General features: G+C 39.8%; 2 protein-coding genes across 6 annotated transcripts in view; one reads left to right on the forward strand and one right to left on the reverse strand.

Moving 5' to 3' along the window:
- The window catches only part of zgc:103482 (uncharacterized protein LOC450001 homolog), a 36609-nt gene extending 20186 nt beyond the window's left edge, over window positions 1-16423 (forward strand). The window contains exons 4-8 of one of the 2 annotated variants that reach the window (XM_041186567.1): window positions 567-638; window positions 7098-7178; window positions 8851-9028; window positions 9429-9617; window positions 15613-16423. In XM_041186567.1, the coding sequence (XP_041042501.1) occupies window positions 567-638; window positions 7098-7178; window positions 8851-9028; window positions 9429-9617; window positions 15613-15669 (577 nt within the window). In that variant the 3' untranslated portion in view covers window positions 15670-16423. The remainder of the gene's footprint in view (window positions 1-566; window positions 639-7097; window positions 7179-8850; window positions 9029-9428; window positions 9618-15612) is intronic. The other variant, XM_041186568.1, reaches the window with a different exon arrangement.
- The window catches only part of LOC121277288 (dual specificity protein phosphatase CDC14A-like), a 237217-nt gene that overhangs the window by 31252 nt on the left and 181367 nt on the right, over window positions 1-24598 (reverse strand). For 3 of the 4 annotated variants that reach the window (XM_041186566.1, XM_041186562.1, XM_041186565.1), the window contains one exon: window positions 18509-20274. The exons of the other annotated variant lie outside the window; for it this stretch is intronic. In XM_041186566.1, coding sequence (XP_041042500.1) covers window positions 20235-20274 — 40 coding nt within the window. In that variant the 3' untranslated portion in view covers window positions 18509-20234. Of the gene's footprint in view, window positions 1-18508; window positions 20275-24598 lie in introns of those variants that run through there. 4 annotated transcript variants of the gene reach the window in all.

Consider the following 24598-nt stretch of genomic DNA (forward strand, 5'->3'; position numbering starts at 1 on the left):
TTCACCCCAATATTTCAGGTCAATAACCTTTCATCAGAACCAGTTTATCTGAGCCCTGGCCTAAGTTTTTGACCTTCTGACACTTTTTCCTGTTTAGGTATGGTGTGAAGGGCAAAGTAGCAGGATTTTAGAATTATAAGCCCCATCTTTGCACTACAGCTCTGATGCCTCCCCACGGAGGCAGGAGAGCCATTCTTGAACATATGCTTGCATGTCAGGACTGTTTTTAGTGGCATTGACTGAACTTTGGGAACATCCTACCATCGAGTCAGACATGCTCCATAGGGCATGAATAATCTTTTCAGGAGGTTTGGAGGCAGATTTTCTGCTTGTTGGCTTTGGCTGGAATGGTGTCTGTTATTGGATGACATTTTGAAGGTGGGGAAAGAAAAATGGTATAATTGTTTCTTTTTGAAGCAAATGGTCAATTGGCCTAAATCCCCTTTTGTCCTCTCCTTTCAGAGAACATTATTGAGCCAAAAGAAATAGCTTTTAGGGTTGTAATTTAAACCAATATTTTGAAGAGATTGAACAGCTGGGTTATACTAAGAAACTTTCTCTTTTAGGGGATTGAAACCAGAGGACAAAAGGGGTGGAAGTGGATCTCGAAACTGGGGAACAGTCAGAGATGATCTGAGGTATGAACTTGTACAGAAATGTTCAGGAAACTGGAGCGGAAATATGTAGCAGCTGTATCCATTTTTACTAAATTAAAGAAGTTCCTTTTATTTGGGGAGAAATGTTATATCTACACAATTTCTAACACCCATATGGCACTAGTAGGTGAAAAGTGCACCTGGTAACAATATCATTGTTCTTTAACCAGCTGCTAGGAAATGTTTTACTTACTCCCAGCTTCCCACCCCCTCGTTGTATGGTCAAGCTCTTCTTCCTTCTCTTCTGGCTAGTATTGGATGTAGAGGAAATATAATCTGAAGTGTTTAGAAGGCAAAATGGTACCCAACACCACCCCTTTTTAAAATAAACATTGCAAGTGATAAATCAGTTCTCCATTCTCTTAATTTATATTTTCAGGGGTAATTTTTTTTATTGCCTTTATGCTGCATCTGGAACAATGCAGTTGAAGAACTGTTGCCTTGTTTAATTGTGATGCAGGAGAGTCAGGTTGGTGGTGTAAGTATACCTGCCATGTTTACTTGGCTGTGATGGCTGACGGGAAAGTTAAGGGCAGAAATACCACAAATTTATGGGCAGGACTTCCATCTACCACTTTGGAAAGTTGCAGATCCTGCCCCCAAATCCTGGTGACCTGGTCAGCTGAATACTTGAGGCAGATATCTGCACCTGTAGTGACACAGTAAAGATGTCCACCCTGCTGAGGATGTAGAAATTAAGAGTGGCACTCTGCACTCTGAGGAAATGGCTAGTCCTGAGCCGAGCTGGAAGAAGTTCGTCACGATTTAAATTGTTTTCCCATCTGTACAGAGGGCCAATTTTGCAAGATCATCAATGCTTCTGTGATTAGTTACCTTTTTTCCCTCTTGGTGTCTTTAGTAAACCCACAACAGAATCTATACCTGCTTTCAGCAGGCATATGTCACACTGCGCATATCCCGATTTAAGCTAGGCAGAACTCCTAAGACTAACCCCAAAAGTTGCTTTGTGGCATTTTACCGACTTCATCCAGCTAGCACAATTTTTTTTTACCTTTTTAAACTGGGCTGAGGGTTCTGCCCCAGTTTGCAGCTCCTCATCTGAAATTGCATTGTGGCTCCCTCCCCATTGTGCATCAGGCAAGCTTGACTCTCTAGCTATTGGAGACAGATGGAAGATCTCTGACAGTAATTTTTATGGGTTGGGGACAGGATGGTTAAAAGCACTGGCACTTGCGCCACTTCACTTACATAGTTTTTGCTTCATGCTCACGAACGATCATTTCTTGAAGAAAGTCTCCATTTATGTCAGTACTAGCCCACAGCAATGATCTTGTACCAACTGCATTCCAAAAATGTCCTGATGGCAATGAATACGTGGTTATCGTGCAAATTTTGCATCTCAATAGTTAAACAAATGGTTTTCAACCTTTTTTAGGTTAAGGAATCCTGTGATATATTATGAAATTCTGTGGAACCCAACACATTATCCCTCCTCTCCTCCTCCTGTGTATATATTAAAAATGAAAACAAAGTAAAGCACGATTGAATGATTGTTCTTACATTTAATGAAAAATATTGTGTCTTGGACCTGAAAATTGTGCAGAACCCTTTATATGATGCTTGGATTCCAGGTAACTCTGGTTGAAAAACACTGAGTAAACTTTCTTCCGAGGTTGCATGTATTTTGTTATTTCATTTTGTCTGCTTAGACAAGGAAGAGTGGGAAGGTGACCTCTCCCCAAACCTCTGCCAGTAAGTATCCTTTTTGCCCAACAGATGGGGGCTACAAGACACTGCCCAGCTTCTGCGTCAATTCGACCTGAGTGGCAGATTAAATCTGTACCTTCCTCTTCTCTTGCACTGAATTTTAATGTTCTGACTCATGATGTTGTTGAGATACTTTTTATTTATTTAAACTGGTATACTTATTTGTCCATTGGTACAATTTAACAATTTTTTGGTATCAGTGCTGACTATAAAAAAACTGACAACTAATGTGATTCGCAACAAGTTTCGTGTGAAGAATAATACCACTGCTAACCACAGATAAGGGTAACAATGTAAAGATATGGTCCAATTACCATATTATCCTTCAGGGATAGGAAAGCATTTGTAAAGCTACAACACAAATGTACTATTCTGCTCAGTCAGTGCTTGGCTTCATTTACTCTTTGGATGAAAAGATGGTTCAAATCAATACTACTTCACTTTTTCTTCATGTGCTTATCTTAACTTTTGCCTCAACTGCTAATTTTTAAAGTAGCTCCGCGCTATCACTCTCAGCTCATCTGCTACTGAAACTCTCATATCCTATCTTTGTTACTTCTAGACTTGACTATTCCAGTGCACTCCTGGCCCATGAAATAGAAATAGGAGTAGACCATATGGCCCCTCGAGCCTGTTCCACCATTCAAATCAATCATGGCTGATCTTTGGTTTCAGCTCCACTTTCCAGCTCCCTATTTCCTTGATTTCCTGCAAGACCAAAAATCTATCTATCTCAGACTTATATTTACAAGGATGGAGCTTCCACAACCCTCTGAGTCCTAAATGATTGGTCCCTTATCCTGAGACTCTGCCCCTGGTGTTCTAGATACTCCAGCCAAGGGAAACAAGTTCTGTGTTTACCCTGTCAAGCCCCTTCAGAATCTTGTATGTTTCAATGAGATCACTCACATTTTTCCAAACTCTCAGAGAGCATAGGCCCAATTTACTCAGCTTCTTATCACAGGACAACCCTCTCATCCCAGGAACCAATCTAGTGAACCTTTGCTGTACCACCTCCAATGCAAGTATATCATTCCTTAAATAAGGAGACCCAAAACTGTACACATTATTTTGGGTACGGTCTGTGCAACTATAATGAGACTTATTTATTCCTGTCCCCCAGTCTCCTTTCAATAAAGGCCAACATGCTATTTGCCTTCCTAATTGCTTCCTGTACCTGCATGATAACAATGTATTCCTTGTATGAGTACACCCAAGTCTCTCTGAACATTGCCATTTACAAATTTCACACCTTAAAAAAAATTCTGCTCTTCTGTTCTTACAATGAAAATGAATAACCTCACACTTCCACACACACACCATCTTCCACTTTGTTGCCCACTCATTTAATTTGTCTATATCTCTTTTTGTGTCCCCTAATAGATAACATTTCTACCTGGATTTGTATCATTAGCAAACTGAGATACATTACTCTCTATCTCTTCATCTAAGTTATTTTGATTGTAAATAGCTGAGGCACTGATCCTTACAGTACTTCACTAGTTACAGCCTGCTAACTTGAAGATGGCCTGTTTGTCCCTACCTTTTGTTTACTATCTGTTAACCAACCCTCTATCCATGCTAATATATTACCCCTAACTCCATCAACCATTATCATGTGCATTAGCCTTTTGTGTGGCACCTTAATGCCCTTTTGGAGATCCAAGTATACTACATCTACTCATTCCACTTTATCTACCTGACTAGATACATCTTCAAAGCTCTAATAAATTTATCAAACATGATTTCCCTTTAGTAAACCATGTTGACTTTGTCTGATCACACTATGATTTTCAAAGTCATTGTTAAGACTTCCTTAATAAGTGGTTTCTGCATTTTCCGGACAACTAACGTCAAGCTAACTGGCCTATAGTGTTCTCTTTTCTCTTTCACTCCTTTCTTGAATGGTGCTGTTGTATTTGCCAACTTCCAATCCACTGTAAAATTGAGGGCATCCAAACTGCCCATGTCCTAATTCGCACCAAGTCTTGTTCACCAACACCACGGTTTCCCTTGATGTACGTGGCTCCTCCTTAAGCAGTATCCTAAGTTTAAAATTCTCACCCTTGTTTTCAAATTCCTCCATGGCCTCACCCCTTCCCTATGCCTGCAGTCTTCTCCAGCCCTACAATCCTTAGTTGTTTGCACTTCTCCAATTCTAGCCTCTTGAACATCCATCATTTTAATTGGTTTATGATTGGCAGCCATACCTTCTGCCTAAGCTTTGGAACTCCTTCCCTAATCGATGCTGTCTGAACTCTTTTTAAATGCTTGTTAAAACCACCTCTGATTAAGCGTTTGGCCAACCACCCTGATAATCACTTTTGTGGCAAATTGTCTAGTTTTGCTCGATGATGCTCCTGTGAAGCATCTTGGGACATTTTTATCATGTTAAAGGTTCCACATAAACACTAACTAGTAATAGCAGTAAAAGTAGTCTGCAATTTATCACTGTTAGTAGTTTCTTCTACTCTGTTCTAATCTCTTGTAATTCTGTTTCTATAATCACTTATTCTAGACTTTATAACTACTTGGAAACAGTCTACTTCTGCCCTAACCTCTCCTCCTTGTGTGACTGTTGAATTTTGTTTAACATTCCTGTTGAAATATCTTGGGATGTTTTACTACATTTAAAGGTGCTGTATAAATACAAGTTGTTCTATCTACCATGTCCCATCCTTTCATCTTACTAAACACTTTGAACACACTTTAAAGAAGCAATACCAAATGGTGGGAGGAGGAGGGAAGAGCCCCAATTACTGAAGTCTTCATATTTTTAATTCCTTATACCAGACAACAACCTTGTCAATTTGCACGGTACCCTTTTTAATCCTAATCGTCCCTAATCAATCTGAGATGTTGCCTGAAGGGAGATCAAGGTATAGAAAAGACCAGAATATTGTCACTAAAGTCCTATAGTTGTATACACTATGGGCTAGTGGATATATTTTTGTCTCACCAGCTGTGAAATCCAAAATATATTCCTGTATGAGGGAGATTTTTGTTGTCTGGTCGATGCATAAGAAATAGGAGCATGAGTAGACCATTTGGTTCATCGAGCCTGCTCCAACATTCAGTAAGATCATGGATGATCTGATTACAGTCTTAACTTCACTTTCTACCTGCCCCCCATAACTCTGGACTCCCTTGGCAATCAAAAATCTGTCTAACTCAGCCCTGAATACAATGTCCCAGACTCCATTGTTTGCTGCAAGCAATTAGTATTCTAAGCACTAATGACTATGAGAGAAGAAAATATTTCTCATCTCTGAATTAAATGGGAGACTCCCCCCGGTTTCTTGAAACTGTGCCTAGTTCTAGATTCCCCAGTGGGATGGGGGGGGCTGCGGGGGAGAGACATACTGTCAGCCCATTAGAATATTCTGTTTCATTACGATCACCTTTCATTTTTCTAAACTCCAATGAGTATAGGCCTAAGTTTAAAAACAAAAAAACTGCGGATGCTGGAAATCAGAAATCAAAAACAGAATTACCTGGAAAAACTCAGCAGGTCTGGCAGCGTCGGCGGAGAAGAAAAGAGTTGACGATTCGAGTCCTCATGACCCTTCAACAGAACTAGTTCTGTGGAAGGGTCATGAGGACTCGAAACGTCAACTCTTTTCTTCTCCGCCGACGCTGCCAGACCTGCAGAGTTTTTCCAGGTAATTCTGTTTTTGATAGGCCTAAGTTGCTCAACCTTTCCTCGAAAGACAAAAACCCCTCATCCCAAGAATCAGCTAGTGAACCCTCTCTGGACTGCTTCCAATGCAGGAGACCAAAACCGTACACAAGACTCAAGGTGTGATCTCACCAAAGCCATCTACATCTGTAGCAAGACTTCCCTACGTTAATACCCCAACCCCCTTGCAATAAAAGCTGTCATTCTGTATGCCTTCCTAATTACTTTCAGACTCTTTGTATTCTCTTCACATCTTGCTTTCTAAGCTAGCTTTGTATCATCAAATTTGGCTACAATATAGTCGGTCTCTTCATCCAAGTCATTAACATATAGATTGTAAATAGTTGAGGCCGCAGCACTGATCCCTCTGGCACTCCACTAGTTAGTTTGCCATCCTGAAATTGACCCATTTATCCCTACTGTCTTTCCTGTTAGTTATCCAATCCTCTATCTATGCTAATATATCTATACTATTCTATAGTTTTGTGCTGTGGGTGAGGAGTACAGCTCTTAGAAAGGAAATTGATAAATATTTAAAGAGGAAAAATTGTTTGAAAGGGCAAGGAAATGGATCAAGATCTATCGGCTGAAAAGCTGCTTTCTCTGCCAAAATAGTCTGGTTCTGTGATTCTTCTGTCAAACCGGTCTTTTATTCCAAAGTTTCCTTTTGACATGAGAAAGGCTTCCTTTGGCTGCCCGGCGGATAATCTGCATTATTACAAGTTATTACCAAAGGAAGTAAAATAGATTTGGGAAATATTAGTTGAGTGGCTTTATTGAATGTTTGGACATAACATTTTTGTTAAAGTGCTCCCACTGAGCTGCGGGGCCACATAGTAGCATGGAAGGTATCGTGCAGGCCTGGTTTTGGGATAAATACCACATGCTTATTGGCAGCACAGAAAAATTTATTAGGCACTATGCACTGGAAGTTTTGGCCACTCACAACAATTAACTTTAAAAGGGAACATTGGTCGTGGCTGCAATGGGATTGGACTGAGAGTAAACATTTCTTTTCTTCCCCACGAATTTAGAGAGACTGAGACAACTCCAGCTGATGAGACGACTGAAATGGAAGAGCCCCAAGAAGTGCTTGAAGGCGATGCAGAGAATAAGTGAGTTCGCTACTTTTAGATTTCTGTACTATGCAGCATACTTACTTCACTCATTTTTCTACCTGCTCAGAAGATACTTGTGGATGTTGGAGGCAATTCATATTTGTTCATTCATCTTTAAAAGTCATATTCTTGTTTTTAATTCTTTCTTGAATAGTTTGAGGTTTTTTCACTACTCTATCCAAAAATCCATTCCATGTATAAATCACCTTGTGTGATCAATACTCCACCTCTCAAGGTACCTTTTAAAGCTGAAAAGTCCAAGTTTCCTCAGTGTTTCTTCAGTCTTTCCTAATAGCTCAGATTTAAAGCTGTGGATCAGTTTTGGGGTTTTTCTGCATACTTTTCCTAGTAATTGAATGTCTTGAGGACCAGAACTGGACACTATACTCAAGGTATGGTCTGATTAGGCACTATACAGTTTGCACATGACTTCATCTGACTTGTGCTCTGCTATTTTGGTTATATAGGTCAGCACTTTATTTACTTTGTTGATTGTGGCTCTGCATTGATTGAACATAGTGTCAAGTCTACTAAGACTGGTAGGTCTTTTTAAACTTCATCCTAGGCAATTTCAACACCATTCGGAGTACATGTGTCACTGATACTGGGTCATGAATCAGTCACTAATTACATTTGTGATCTTGAGCTGTGGTTATTGCCAATTTATATTTGGTTGATTTGAAGTTACCCATTTAAACTTGCCTTTTCTTACACATCTTTCCTTGCATACCCATTTATCTCGTGGAGCAATCTGCCTTCCTTCATTAGTTGATGTGGAGTCGCTAGGTATAGCCTTAGCATTAGTTTTGCTCTCCTGCATTAAAGACATCTGACAAGAATAGTTGATCATCTAGTTTTTGCATCGCACAGGAGCAACTTGTGACTCAGGTGTTCTTGACATATAGGGCTACGCCACCACTTTTTTCTATCCAGCACCTTTTTTGACTCTGTTGTATTCGTTACCATTTCCTAGAGTAAATATCATTTGATTATACTACATTATAGCTCCCTGCTGCCACAAAAGCCTTCCCTCAGTTCTGGTATTTTTTCTCTAATGCTGCCAAGTGTTTGTTTCTATACTGCCTCCTTTTGACCCCCAGCATCTGTCTGTTTGGTATGTGGTTCCCTTAAAACTGAGTTACTGTGTTTGCACCCACCTGTTCTTGGGGTGGAGTGGATAAGGGAGGGTTAAAGAAATTCTGGGTGAAGCCAAAAGATTGGCTTCCAGCCCAGTTTAGTTTGTCTTGTACTGATTGTTTTAAAAGACTGCACTATCTAATTAGAAATCCTTGGTTTAGTTTGGAGGGTAGATAATATCACAAAGCATGTCATTTTTTTCTAAGGGGGAAAAAAAGCAAATTACTGCAAGATGCTGGAAATTTGAAGAGAAAATGCTGGAAATGCACAGTAGGTCAGGCAGCATCTGTGGAGGGAGGTTTGGCATTTCAGGTCAGTGACTTTTCATCAGAACTGAAAAGAGATGAATGGCTTTTAAGCAAGTATAGAGCCTGGTAAATAAACAGAAGGGAGAATCCGTGAATGGGGTGGAGAGTAGAAAAGTGATTAAATGACAAAAATGATATGACATTATCACCCCTTGCCTTGCATCATTATCAAATATTTTTAGGAGTTAAACATTACTTTGCCCATTTTTTTTGTTATGTTGTAGACTGAATGAAGGGGAACATGAAGCAACAGTAGATGATGGTCCACACGAAATGACTTTGGATGAATGGAAGGCACTTCAGGAACAGACTCGCTCTAAGAAGGAGTTCAACATCCGCAAACCAGATTCCAGTGTTTTGTCAAAGGCAGTTGTGATCCATAAGTCTAAATATGAGGGGGATGTAAGTGGATTAGATTGTAAAACTCCAAACAGCTATTGGTATTTAACAAATTATATAGATTTGGTTGGCATGGACCTTTGTCTGTGACATGGTGCCAGGCAGCCACCCACTCTGCTCAGTCCCTGACCTCAACCACCCTAAACCTTTTGGTGTGGGAGACTAATCAGACACTGATCAGGAGAAGGAGAATCAGTGTAGGTAGTCCAGCTTGGTCAGCAACCTGTTTCATCCACTAGATTCTTTGCAGCAGAGCCTGGAGTCCTGAGAGTCCAAAGAATGGAGATAAATTGGAAGTGATACCACCAGCTTATGCATGTTTTTGGGAAAAAAACTATTCTTCCTCTCAGCCAATAAGCTTGTTATGTCAATGATTGAAAACTATTTGTTGCTTCTACAATAGGAACAGAAGGAAGAATCTGATGAGGAGGATCACCATTATTTTAGAAGATCAGCAAATGACATCACTTCCAAACTGGACATTAACTTCGGCAGTCTTACACGCCCTGGGCGAGGACGGGGTGGTGCTAGAGGTCGTGGAAGAGCCAAGCGAATCAGTGAAACTAGGCCAGAGGTGCCAGCTGCAGAGATGGTAAAGGTGGTCTTCATTTTGGAGAGCGGGAGGGAGTGATGCGGGCAGAAGCTAGGGGAAAGGGGAAAAAAAGAAACATTTTTATATGGGACAAGGGCATGAATACATGACTGAGACACTTAAGGCAGTGAATGCTCCCTTGATAACAACAGCTTGCGTTTATGTAGTGCCTTTAACGTGATAAAATGTCCTCAAGGCCTTATGGAGGAATTATATCAGAAAATTTGACACCCAGTTACATAAGAAATATTAGGATAGTGACCAAAAGCTGTGTCAAAGGTTTTAAGGAGCGACTTAGTAAGTAGAGAGGTGGAGTGGTTTAGGGAGGTAATTCCAGAGTTTGGAAACTAGGCAGCTGAAGGCCAATAGTAGAGCCAGGGGAATCTGGGGTACTCAGAGATCTAAGGGTTGTAGGGCTGGAGGAGACTACTGACTTAAGGAGGTAATGATTTTATATAATGGTTAAATACCATGCAATATAGTATGACTCGTACAGAGTAGTAACATTTTGGGTTCAGTCCATGTCCTGATCTGAGCCAATTTGTTCATGGCAGTTTTACCGTTCACCTTGGCATTTCTGTTTGGGCATTGTAGTTCATCCAGCCCCTAAATGAGTGTTGCATTGAATTGGAAAGAAATGATAATGTGAAAACAGGGCATTCATCCCAGCCAGTCCGTGTGAAGGATAAATATCAGCATGCGCAGTACTTCTCATTTCATTTACCTGATCAATTTGCTTTTTCTCTCTTTTCTTGAATTGCCCATTCAACTATTCTCTGCTTTATTAAATAATGTTGGTAGAGTGTTACACATTTTTAAAAAAATTCATTCACTGCTAGCATCTACTGCTTATCTAATTGCCCTTGGGAAGGTGGTGATGTGACACAATCTTGAAAACATTGTGATGCATCTGGTGAAGGTACTCCCACAGTACTGTTTTGTTACCATAATTAGTTTTATCAAAATACTATGGCAGAGTTGGCTTACTAAGCCATTTCAGAGGGCAGTTAAGAGTCAGCATATAGGCAAAGGAGGGCACGTTTCTTTAATTAAGTGAATTTAAATTCCCCAGCTGCCGTAATGGGATTTGAACTAATGGCTCTGGATTACTAGTCCAACAAAGTTGCTTCTATTCTCGTAACTATAGAAGTTTGTAATACTTAAATCTGGTTCTATGTCCAGTTGTTCATCAAAACAAGAAACTTTGTCTCTTTCTTTCAGGTGCTAAGGAACACAAGCTCCAACAACTCATTGATACCACTACCCATCCAGGACCCTTCATCCCTTCCCATCCCTCTGATCCCAGCCCCGGCCGTGTATTCACCATACCTCCTGACCTTCCCCTCTGAACGTTTAGTACTTGGCAAAGGACTCAGTTTCATACCCTTACGCCCTCACCTCCAATGAATTTCGGGTTCGGCATGATGCTGAACTCTTCTTCCGCCGCCTCCATGCCTAGCTTTTTGGGTAGGAGTCCTCCCCCTGTTCCATGGATCCTTTCACCCGCCTCCAGTATTCTCCTTCTACCTGGACCCCTCCCTCTGGCCTCTTACCTGTTCCTGATCTTTTCATTGAGAAGTGTTGGCGTGACATCAGCTGTCTCAATTTCTCTGCTGCTCTCACCCACACTAACCTGTCTCCTTCTGAACTTGTCGCACACTGTTCTCTCAGGACCAACCCTGACTTTGTTATCAAACCTGCTGAGAAGGGTGGTGCTGTTGTTGTCTATCGTACTGATCTGTACCTCGCGAAGGCTGAGCGCCAACTCGCAGAGACTGAGCGCCAATTCGCAGACACTTCTTCCTACCTCCCCCTGGACCATGACTCCACCACTGAACATCAAGATGTTGTTTCCAGGACTGGCACTGACCTCATCTCCTCTAGAGATCTTCCCTCCACAGCTTCCAACCTCGTAGTGTCCCAACCCCGCTTCTACCTCCTCCCCAAAATCCACAAACAGGACTGTCCTGGTTAACTGATTGTGTCAGCCTGTTCCTACCCCACGGAACTAATTTCTTATCTTGACTCCGTTGTCTCTCCCCTTGTCCAGTCTCTTCTCACCTACATCTGCGATTCCCCTAATGCCCTATGTCATATCAACAATTTCCAGCTCCCTGGCCCCAACTGCCTCCTCTTCACCATGGATGTCCTCCATTCCCCACCAGAATGGTCTGATTGCTCTCCGCTTCTTCCTTGAACAGAGGCCTGAACAATCCCCATTCACCACCACTCTCCTCCATCTGGCTGAACTTGTTCTCTCACTGAACGATTTCTCCTTTAACTCATCTCACTTCCTCCAAGTAAAAGGTGTGGCTATGGATACCTGCATGGGCCTCAGTTATGCCTGTCTGTTTATGGAGTATGTGGAATATTCTTTGTTCCAGCCCTACTCAGGCCCCCCCGCCGCGACAACTCTGTCACCGGTACATCGATGACTGTTTCGGTGCTGCTTCATGCTCTCATCTGGACCTGGAAAAATGTATTAATTTTTCTTCCAATTTCCACCCCTCTATCACTTTCACATGAACCATCACTGACACTTCCCCTTTCCTTCCTTGACTGCTGTCTCAATTTCTGGTGATACATTGTCCACCAATATTCATTATAAGCTTACCGACGCCCACAGCTACCTCAACTACAACTTCTCACACCCTGCCTTCTGTAAGGACCCCATCCCATTCTCTCAGTTCCTTTGCCTCCATCACATCTGTTCTGATGATGCCACTTTCCTAAACAGTGCTTCTGACATGTCCTCCTTCTTCCTTAACCGAGGTTTCCCACCCATGGTGGTTGACAGGTCCCTCAACCGTGTCCGACCCATCTCCTGCGCCTCTGCCCTCGCACCTTCTCCCTCCCAGAAGCATGACAGGGTCCTCCTTGTCCTCACTTTTCACCCCACCAGCCTCTGTATTCAAAGGATCATCCTCTGCCATTTCTACCAACTCCAACATGATGCCACCACAAAACACATCTTCCTTCCCTACCCCCAACCCTTCCCCACCCACCTGTCAGCGTTCTGAATTGACCGTTCCCTCCGGGACACCCTGGTTCACTCCTCCATCGCCCCCTACACCTCAACCCCCTCCCACGTTACCTTCCCATGCAACACCTGCCCCTTTACTTCCCCCCTCCTCACCGTCCAAGGGCCCAAACACTCCTTTCAAGTGAAGCAGCTCTTCACTTGCACTTCCCTCAATTTAGCCTACTGCATTCGTTGCTCCCAATGCAGTCTCCTCTGCACTGGAGAGACCAAACGCAGACTGGGTGAGCGCTTTGCAGAACACCTTTGGTCTGTCCACAAGCATGACCCAGACCTTCCTGTTACTTGCCATTTCAACACACCATCCTGCTGTCATGCCCACATGTCAGTCCTTGGCCTGCTCTAATGTTCCAGTGAAGCTCAACGCATACTGGAGGAACAGCACCTCATTTTCCAATTAGGCACTTTGCAGCCTTCTGGACTTAGCATTGAGTTCAACAGCTTCAGATCATTAACTCTCTCCTCCATCCTCACCCCTTTTTGATCCCTTTTTTCAAATAGTTATTAATTTTTATATTTATTTTCCCTAGCTATTTCTATTATTTTTAAAATTTATTTCCATTCATTGTTTTATCCCCACATTTTAGCCTATTTTGATCCTTGCTCCCACACTGTCCCCTCCTCCCACCACACCCCCACTAGGGCCGCCTGTCACTGGCTCATCCTGCTTTCTACTGTTTGTTACCATTAGCAGCTCTGTTAGCCAGTATCACCACCATCAACACCCCTTCGACTTTTTGTTTATGACATCTTTTGCAACCTCTCCTCCACCTATCACTGGCCTTCTATCTTCATCTGTCCCAGCCCCTTTAACAGTATATATTTCACCACATTTCTACTCCTCTTTAGTTCTGAAGAAGAGTCACCTGGATTCAAAACGTTAACTCTTTCTCTCCACAGGTGCTGTCAGACCTGCTGAGTTTTTCCAGCAATTTTTGTTTTTGTTTCAGATTTCCAGCATCTGCAGTATTTTGCTTTTATCTTCGTGTTTAATTGACTGCCACTTCTCTTCCAGGAATGCCTACCTTGAAGAAGTACTGCTCTTCTCTCTGACAGGATTTCCGCTTGTCTGTTTTGCCCTGTTCACCTTCATTGCTTTCCATTTCCCCCCTGGTGTTTACTAAAACTTGCTTTCAAATGCTTGTATAAAATCACCTTATAATCTTGACTGTTCTCATGAAAAGAGCTGCAGTTGTCAGTGGGGTTATCCCTCAGATTTGTCTTCCCTCAGAAAGCAGAATTCTATTAAATCTGTACCTTTTTATTGCATAAACATCCATCCTATTGTGTGAATCCCAAAACATGCACAGAGTGCTCCAGCCGTGGTTTCACTTGTTTTATATAGATTCACCATTGGACCTCCAACTTTTATATGCCATATCTCAAGCCATAAAACCTGGTAGTCCATTAGCTTTCTTTATGGCCTTATCAATATGGTTTTAATGTATTGTGAACCTGAACACCCGAATCTCCTCCTCATCTATTCCGCCCCATTCAAAGCATGGTACATCTACTGGCATTAAATTCCATCTGCTTTTTTGCCAATCCTACTGTTTAAACAATATTCCTTTTTGGTCCTCATTTATTTACTGTACCTCCCCTATTAGTATCTTCCTCAAATCTGTACACCACTCCTATCCATATATCCAAATCATTGACGTACACAACGAACAGAAGCGATTCCAGAATTGAACCCTGTGGGACACCAATACTCATTTCCAACTACTCTGAGAAACTGCCCTTAACTCCCACTCTCTTTTCTGCCTTCCAGCTGGATTTGGAGATCAGCCACTTGCTTTGCAGGCTATTTTTACCTGTGGATAAAAAATACACACTTGCTCTTTTTGTTCTTGCATTTGAGGAGATGGCGGTGTAGTGGTAATGTCGCTAGGCAAGTAATCCAGAGACTCAGGTTAATGCTCTGGGGACATGGGTTCAAATCCTACCACAGCATCTGGGAGAATTTGAATTAAGTTAATAAATTCTGGAATTGATAAAGCTAGTCACAGATTGTCATAAAAACACATCTGGTTCACTGATGTCCTTTGGGGAAGGAAATCTACCATCTCTAAGCTGGTCTCGCCTGCATGTAACTTCAAATCCACAGAAATGGTGATGATTCTTAACCGTTCTCTGAAACGGGCGAGCAAGCCCCATTCAGTTCAAAGTCAACTGGGGACACCCACGTCCATGAATAAAATATTCAGTGCAAAGTAATGAGTATGTACAGCTGTTACAGCCAAAGTTAATAGAGCATTAAGATGCTTTGAAATTTGAAATTAATGTTGATCAAAATGGCTGCATGTTATGGCTTTTCCGCCAATTATATGCAATTGCCTATTTTTAAACGTGCTTTTAAGTGGTGGGGACTGGATCTGAAATATTGCCTGCTAAGCGACTGAATACCTTTCATTAATATTTGAGAATTTGAAACACAGTTGTTTTGTAGCATTATGTAAATGCAATTAATCAATTATGGAGCTTGCAATTGTGAAATTAGTGGAATCAGAATTTATGCTCTTCTAAGAGTTTTTGGCTCATCAGTGAGTGCAATCCTATTTTGCCAATGATCATCTCCAAGAATATATTGCTAGTGGACATGTTTATATTGTAGGGACCAAGTAGTATAGAAGCTGTTGCTTTAGAGTGGGAGGAAGGTTGTGATTGAAAGCAGACTACAGAGGTCCTAATGGGGGAAAAATATAATTTTTGTTATACTAGCTGCGTAGCCCCAAAATAGGAAGGTAGAGAAACTACATATAATCCATTTAATCATCTAGACTTCTGGTTCTAGTTCTTCCTGTCCTACACCATTATTGGTTTGAATTGGGAAGTGTAAGTGAACAAACTTCTCAGTCATCTCTAATTTGATCTTAGTCTAGTATTTGGGCTTTGTATGCTTAAAGTTGACTTTGGGTTGCAACATTTAAAAATAATTAACTGCTCTTTCTCCAGACACAGGTAAGTGCTCCCAACCCTGATGACCCTGAGGACTTCCCAGCTCTTGCTTGAAGCCGCATTGAAGTTTAGGAATTGGCACCAGTCTTGAAGAAAATAAGTTTTGGCACATCAAAATGAGAGGCTTTTTGCTTCAGTGTGTAACACTGACTACAAGGAGTGGTAGTTGGCTCACAACTACTGAAATTGGACTTTCCTGTTCACCACTGGGTGTGAATAGACCTCACTTAAATGTGTGTGGATGAAAGATGGGTGGAATATGGCATTACTACTGAGTTTTCAGCACCTCCCTTTGTGCTTACTTGTGTGATATTGGCAAATGTCTTAAACTGCTGAAGAGAGAGGTATATTTGATGTTTAAAAAAAAGCTATATATTAAAAATATTGAATTGTTTGCTTGATTTGTAATGGTTTCCTGAAAAAGCACACGGGTAAGAGAATGCAGCCTATATTCTGACAGACAAGATGGTTCTATCATTTGGTTAACTGTAAATTTTGAAGTATTGCAGGCATGTTACAGAAATGGCCTACTTTGGTGCCTATCCAGCAGAAGTAGCTGCAATTGCAACCTTGAAGCCATTTTGAACATTATGTGCACATGTCCTTGAACTTGAAGAGTTGCTTATTAGATCACAAATTAAAAAACACAACCAAAAAAACTTTTTTCCCCTAGTGTCAGTTTTTGGAAGCCATGTGTTAAATTTGTGAAGTTTGGACTAACTTATGTAAAGGGGAAAGATTGCAAAATTTGCCTTTTTGGTAAATATGATTGTGAAAACTTGATAGAATAAATGCAGATTTGTTGAAAGTTAGTTCTTTTATCTCATCTCTTCCCAAATTGCCAAAATCTAACTCATGTACCAATATTTTAAAATCTAGTATCTTCCAATGTATAAACTATTAAAGTGCAATGTGAGGGAATATCAAACAGCAATTTAGAGGTGTTTGTTTTTCTAAGTATGCCAGATGAAAACCACCAAGTATATACCCAGTCACTTTATGAAAACATTCAGATTTTTGTTAACTAAGTTATGGAATTCCATTGTACATCTGTGTAAGAAACACTTGGGTAGAATCAATTTGTTTTCGCAATTGTGCATCTCCCTGTATCTGGCTTGAGTTGTCTTGCGGATTCCTCGAAGCTGTTTGCCCATCTGACACTTGAACAAGTATGACCCCATTTGGGAAAATGAAAACTTCTCCTCTCCCCTTGCATAACGTGTAGCTAGAGGCTATTAATCAATTTGTAAAAGCCTACTTACAGTAAAATGGTAGCATTCTCCCTTGTTATAACACCTTCAGTCTTATTGCTGCTTGCCTTTCCTAGAGTGCCTGAGGCTTTTGCAGGGTACTGCTTAGAATTCTGCTGATTATAGTTTATGTCCCAAACTAGGATCTTGGCTGGAAAAGTCCAACCTTTTGTAGGTATTAGGGGCAGGCTCTATTTTGTTGGGGATTCCTCGTGCAGTTTCTTAATAGTCATCTCATTGCACTGTTACCCCATCATTAGCAATGGAGAGGAAAGGGGTGTGTGTGGTTGGAGTCAAATTTGCATAGAGTTTGTCACTACAAAAGAGACAAGAAATAGGAGTAGGTCATTGTTCACTTGAGACTGCCCTACCATTCAATAAGATCATGGCCAGTCTGATTTTGGCCATAACTCCACTTTACTGCCTACCTGCCCCTTATAACCTTTGACTCCCTTGTAGATCCAAGACTACCTGTCCCAATATCAGTATTTGGGGATCTTGTACACTTTAACCTGATTTAATGCTTTGGTCTTTGGCTTCAGTAACTTAAACCTGGCCAACAATCGTTTGGAAAATCTGCATGTGTAATGGATTATGCTTTCTTCAACCCACATGACAGCCAGAACCAAGCTGCAAGATGGATTTATATCTTTAAGGTTGCATAGAGGTCTAAAACAAATCTTACATGGAGTAGCTTGACCTATTAGCAATTTGAGGCTTAAAGCCTCTTGAGGACCTGTATTAAGCAGTTGATTATGGTGTAAGCTAGGTTTACAACACTGTACAATTGAGTGATGATAAACTCTTGACCACATTAAAGACTTCTATCAGTTACAAAAATCTTTAATTTGAGATAATAGCCGTTGGAAGATATGAGCCAGTGCATTCTTTTTGGTAATGAGTTGGTAAAGCTTGGCATCTCTACTGGAGCCAATAAGCTTTAATTTATTTTGCTGTGCCCAAATGTCTCAAAAGCTCCTTTTTTTGGGGGGGTGGGGGAAAAAAGGAAGAGAGCCTTATCAATAGAAACTTGCAAGTGAGTCTACTCTAAGAGATATGGTAAAATAATTGAGCCAAGCAGAACTAGCGCTCCAGGTCATTTAGAGATTGACCAGTGAGCCCGGTTGGACCTAGAATTCTATCCACTCTATTAACCTGCCCTATCAGATGGGATAATTCAAGCATGAGTGATGGGCTTTTTATGTTGACACACACACAAAAAGGGAGGCTTGTGGTGCTTGGCTGTGGAGTAAATAAACTTTCCGTTTGCAAATGAACAGATTTCAACTTGCCAAAAGACCAAGGGGAATGAGTTTTTCTTAACATGGAATGCACTGCCTGAAAGGGGGTTGGGGAATATTCAATGGTAACTTTCAAAATGGAATTGAGTTTATTCTTAAGGTGGGTTGGGGGAATACAGTCCTATGAGGAAAGAATGGGACTAATTGGATAACTTCAAAAAGCAAGTGCCAGTATGATAAGTCAACTACACTGGCGATTTTGAGTCACATTATGATGGACTTGTATTTATCCCATTGTTATTGCATCTCCACTCCTTGGAACCGAAAGATGGGATATTTAAGGTATCATTTACAAATGGGATTTAAATCTCCAGTCTCATAGGAAACTTTGAATGCAAGTGCTGAAAATGCCATATGTTTATTTCCTGTCATAAAAGGTTTATATACTGCATACATACATTTCTGTACAAAATAAGTATATATCTGTCTATATATATATATATATATATATCAATTCCAGATTTGCATTGTGACAGATCAAATGTTAACAGATTAAACCAGAGAAAAGATACAATGCCATAGTTAAAAATACCCTCAACCCAAATAATGTAAAATTAGAAAACAGAAGACAGACACCAGTTATACTGGATCAGAGATTCCAGTCATGACTTTGACACAAGCAAATGCACATTACAATTATCAAACTGGAATTAAAAATCCATTTTAACTTGAAGATAAAAACCTGATTCCTAACATTTTGTGAAGTACAGTATTGCTTTATAGCAGTTTGAGTACAAGGATAAAGCTTATTTTCTGTAACAAGTTACAAAAATTTGTTGGCTGATGCTATTACAGTACTGTACCAGACAAACTGCACATTTCCAGTCTACACGTAATTGTATAGCTAAAATCCATTCCAGAAGACATTCACTGCAAAACAACTGAAAATACAATTTGTTCATGCATATAAAAATATTATCCTTATACCCCAATTTGGGTCAATTTTTTTATCATTCCTCTCCCATAAACAACAACACTCCTATTGTTCTAAATCAACTCTACCACACGACAGAACACTTGTCTAAATGGTAGCTGATTACAAGGTCACTTGGCTTTTTGTAGGTTTTGGACTTGAACAATATTTTAAAAATAACATGATTTCATTTTAACATTTAATGTAATTTTGATATTTTATGTATTAAGTAATGTAGCAATTTATTTCAAGAAGTAAGCCCAGTAATAGTTCACTGTTACACATTCTGCTCATCAAATAAGTTTAGAAATAATTTAACTATTCATTTAAAACTGTACAGCTACAGGCTTTAGGATCTTTGCTATGGATGGCGGCCTGTGTAGAATGACACTGGGTTCTTGCCTAGGGCATTTTGTTTTATTGCTAACATTACAGATTCAAAAATAAAACAAGATCCCTTAGTACCTTTGTAACACTATTACACAAACACCATAAACTGTTACAACCGACAAGAACCTCCATGTGGATAACGTATGTCCAAGTTTAGAATTGTAGGAGGCAAGATCTGGTATTATGGAATGTATTCATAATTAGGAGGGAAAAAAGGGATCAAAATAACTTTCATAGTTGAAAGTTTTTTTTTAAAAATCATGGAATCAAATTCCAAATTTCCTTCAATGTCTGGATCCTTCATGTTTACCATTATCTGGAAAACAAAACTAATGAAAATACATGGCATGTAGTTTTCACTTCACGCCAAACAATTATTTCATTTTACTATTCTACTTTGGCTATAAGATGGTGTTAAAGGCCTGACTTCTGCCTGACAGCTCAGGTACAATACATTGTGCTACAGGACAGAAAACACATCTGCATTTAAAAATGTTTCTTAATATTCTTAACAGTTCCTTTAGTACAACAGTTTTGCAAATGCTTATACAAGATCCATTATCACCACTGCTTATGTTGTGCACAGGAAATTCTCAAGGTGGAATGGCAGCTGAGTTCAAGTTCAGGACAGTCATTTTGCAGAATCCTGGTGACAATAGGGTGCTGCTCTGGCATAAATTCATAGTTCTGTAAATAATTGAGGAATAATCTCATTCTCCAGTTTCCTCTGCAAACGTTCCAAGGTGTCACTTCAAAATGTGAATGTTAACGGAGCAACGGTACTTTAGTGCTAATAGTAGAGTGACTTTAAAAACAATAGATATAAAGAAAAGTTAGTTGCATCACGAAACCAAAATTTATAATGCATTTTATGTTATCTGTACACAATCAGAACTAATTCAAGAAATTGACCAAAGGCAATACTGTATTCATAACAGCATTTCTTTGAAATACCAAAGTACATGATGTACAGTGCACTGCATAGTGCAATACTGTATTGTATCAAACAGTTCAAGTTTAATCTTGGTCTGTGATGAAATCCCCAAACATCTGTTCTTTCCTCCTCCAAAAAAACATTAAGTCAACCAACATGTAGATTTAGGTGAAGACAGGATTAGACTCAACGATAACAAAAACAGAATTACCTGTAAAAACTCAGCAGGTCTGGCAGCATCGGCGGAGAAGAAAAGAGTTGACGTTTCAAACCGGTCGAAGGGTCATGAGGACTCGAAACATCAACTCTTCTCCGCCGATGCTGCCAGACCTGCTGAGTTTTTCCAGGTAATTCTGTTTTTGTTTTGGATTTCCAGCATCCGCAGTTTTTTTGTTTTTAGACTCAACGATGATGCCTTTTAAAAAGCATTAGGGCTCACATTAGCATGATGAATAAATACAAATCCTCTTTTGCCTATCAACCTCCCACCCCCAACCCCTCCAAAGAGTAAATGTAAAAAGGGTTTGTAATGAGGTACATTTCAGCGAACCAACACAAATTTGATTTCTGCAGTAAAAAACTTTATATACTTGGTTCCAATGGCAAAACTATACAACTATTTCAGCAAATTAGGATTTAAGCAAGTAATAGGACTCCAATTGTATTGGTAGTCATAATTGTTTTTCATATTTACAAAATAAAACAGGAAAAAAAAAGTTAAAGTGCCATATTCCCCACATAAGAGTTTGTCACCCTCTTTCAGGAATCAAACTGGAAAGTGTAGAATGAAATGAGAATACTGAATACATTTTAAAAAGTTGAAGCTTGAAGGTAAAACTAGGAAAATAAAACAAGACCATAGCCACCTCTACTAAAAATTCATTCAAAGATAATGTTAACAAGGTCAAATGAGAAATAACCAGTATCTGCAATTACAGTACCTGCACATAAAACACAACTTGATAATACAGGATGAACCTTATGGCAGCAACAGAACAGGCTCAAATTTGTTCATCTGCATCAAAGCAGTGACAATACAGGTTTAATACAAATACTAGTTCTACTGATAAAGTTAGATGAAATGTAACATGTAGACTAGATTAAAACTAGGTTAGTATCTTTTCAAGGAAGGCCTCACAAATCACTAAACTATTGCATTGCTAATAATTTGTATATTTCTTGGAGCGAAATATTTATATATGATTTATTCAATCTTGTAGGGAAGTATTCACAACATTTTCAACAACTCAAATGAACAAGATGGTGATGGACTGGACAGACCATTTTTGATTAATTTCTTTTGGAAAGAAATTTGTTGGCACTTAATACCAGGCTATCACTAATAAGTTACAATATCTGGGTGCGATCACATACCAGGGCACGTCATTTAAACAGTTACAAATATGTTTTTTTTAATTTAAAAAGCCAAAAATTAAGTTTTGTCATAACTATTTTAAGCCCAATATAGTTCTGAAATCAATTTCAAGATGAGCAGTAGACATTTACTGGGTTACAGCAGCTTTACATCAGGGTGGGTATAGCACAGACTTGACTGGAGATACCAGTAAAGGCAGCAGAGGATAAAAAGCAGGGGAACAGCCACAGCAGCAGAGGATGAGAGCGAGAAAGCACATGGGGAAATAGCAAGGGCATGATCAGAGACACCAGCAGCAAATGATGGAGGGAGAGAGTGTGCATGTAAAGCATGGACCTGATTGGAGACACCAGCAGTGGCAGCAGAAAATAAAAAAAGTGGGAAAAAAGAGTAGGGAACAGTGTGAACTTGATTTGGGGTATTTAAAAAAAGGGTGACATCAGGATAGGAGGTAGGTGATTGGTTGGTGGTAAGTATTTAATTTTAAAATAAAACCAGGACAATACTTTAAAGTAGGACTGGAAAATATAAAGTACTGTATTAAATTTATTGTTTAACTAGTTAAGCTAATTAATAAAATTTAAGTCAGGAAACCACAGATGTGCAAGAACTAGAGTGGTGATATTGGGGGACTTTTAATTATCCAATATTGATTAGAAGAATATTAGGGTAAAGGCAGGAGGAATTCATGAATGTGTTCAGGTAAACTTTATTCACTAGAATGTTCTTGGTCCAACTAGGAAGGAGGCATTGCTGGATCTGATACTGGGTCAAGTGGACCGAGTATCTGTGCAGAGTACTTGGGTAAGAGTGATTATTGTATCATAAGGTTTAAATTAGCAATGGAGAAGAACAAGGAACAATTTAAAGCAGAACTTCTGAGTTAAAAGATGGTTAACTTCAAAGAGATGAGAGGAGATCTAGCCAGGGTAAAACAGAACCAATGGATTTAGGAGGAAAAATTAATGGGGTGATCTATAAGGAGATGATATTTTGGTTACAAGCTAGGTACATTCTAAAAGTGTGAAAGAAGGAACTAAAGCTCCTAGTAGGATGAGGGGAATGGAGAATATAATGGAACAAGAAAAAGACAGTGTATGATGCATGTCAGGTAAATTCTTCAAATGAGAACCAGGCTAACTTAATAAATTGAGAAGGGAAGTGAAGAGGAAAATACCATTGGCAAAGAGAGTATGAAAATACAATGGCAGTTAAATTAAAAGAGAACCTAACAATCTTCTGACGGCATGTAAACAGCAAATGGATAACAAAAGGTGGGGTGAGGTCTATTAGGGACGAAGAGGATGATATATACTTAAAGACACAGGGCAAGGCTAGAATACTTGTCATGAAGGTATAATAATTTTCATAATATTGTGATTTATTGTAAAGTAGGCTTATGGGGGGGGGGGTTGTGTTTTTGTGTGTAATTTAATTGCATTTTCTAGCCAAGCAGACTGCAAGTTGAAGTTATCAAAAGAAGGTATAGAAGTGTTTTTGAAATGCTAAGTAGGTAAACATGGTTGGGGGTCTTAGGATGTAAGGTGTGAAGGGAATTTGCATTTTTAGATAGATGAAGGGAGGTTTGAATTTCAAAGAGGTTAACTGAGAATATTGGCAACATGAAAAGATGTATATTATGAGAAAGGTACATGAAAAGATGTATGAGAAAGGTAAAGTTCCAAAGACATATGGAAACAATGGAATTTACTTATTAAAAGGGGAGAAATATATATAAAAGGAGAGTGAGGCTGTGTATCAGAAGAAGGTATTGTAAGATCCAACAGAAGCGTGTGGAATAGCCTTAATGAAGCCTCCAGTGTTTGTGCATAAGTCTGCTGTGTACAGAAACAGAAGCTGGAGAAAGCCATTTTGAATTCCACTGTCCAGGGTATTATTTTAATTTGCTGGATCTGTTTAAAATCCAAAAATCAGTTTTTGGACCGTTGCCTTAAAAGGGGATGTAACTGGGAGCCAGGTTAATTAGGGATTTTAGGAGCTATTATAGTAGTAATTTGTAGTTCTATGTATGTGCTTGAAATCTTCTCTTTTGTTAATAAATATTTTAATTTAGTTTTTTTTTAATCTCAAATCTCGTTGGACTTATTACTTCCGAATTCAGTGCACGCATCTCAAAATAAATACAAATTGCAAAACCGTTGTGATGGCGTGATCAAGTTTCCCTTTGATCCGTCTGGCACACATCATCTGCCATGTCATAACATACTTAATGAGTACTTGGCATCAGTGCTGACAAAACATCAGTAAAAGTGGGAAAATTAATAGGAAGGATACATTGGAAAAGCTGGCTATTGTTACAATTATGAAGTTTAAAAGATTATGTTTTGCATTCTATGCTTTAAACTTAGGTTAAAATGAAGGGAATCATGTTACTATTCTGAATTCTGCCTGACAACAAGCCTGGCTTAGTCAAGGGACTGGCTGAGCAGGGTGCAAAGATTTTACACCTGGGAATAAAGGGCAAGGGCACCTGTGCTAACAGTAAACAGACTTGCCAGCTCCAAGCTTCTGAGGCAGAAGGAAAAGAGGCAGGAAAAGTACAGGAGTTGGTGTGGTCAGCAGATAGAAAAGGCTGCAAGTTCTTTGCGAGCTACCAAAGCTGGATGTGGGAGAGGGTGATCTCTAGTCGAGGAGACGCATTTTTCAGCCATTTAAGGAATTTGGGAGATTTGTCCTGGCGTGGCCGGGGAGGAAGAAGAATCATTGGAGTGGGCTTTACTGCTGGTAGTGGATTTGGGAAACTCTGAAAACTGAAGGAAGCACCTGGAGACGGTCACTTGAAGTTACTACTCGGTAAAA

Source organism: Carcharodon carcharias, chromosome 4, assembly GCF_017639515.1.
Source record: "Carcharodon carcharias isolate sCarCar2 chromosome 4, sCarCar2.pri, whole genome shotgun sequence".
Classification (NCBI taxonomy): domain Eukaryota; kingdom Metazoa; phylum Chordata; class Chondrichthyes; order Lamniformes; family Lamnidae; genus Carcharodon; species Carcharodon carcharias.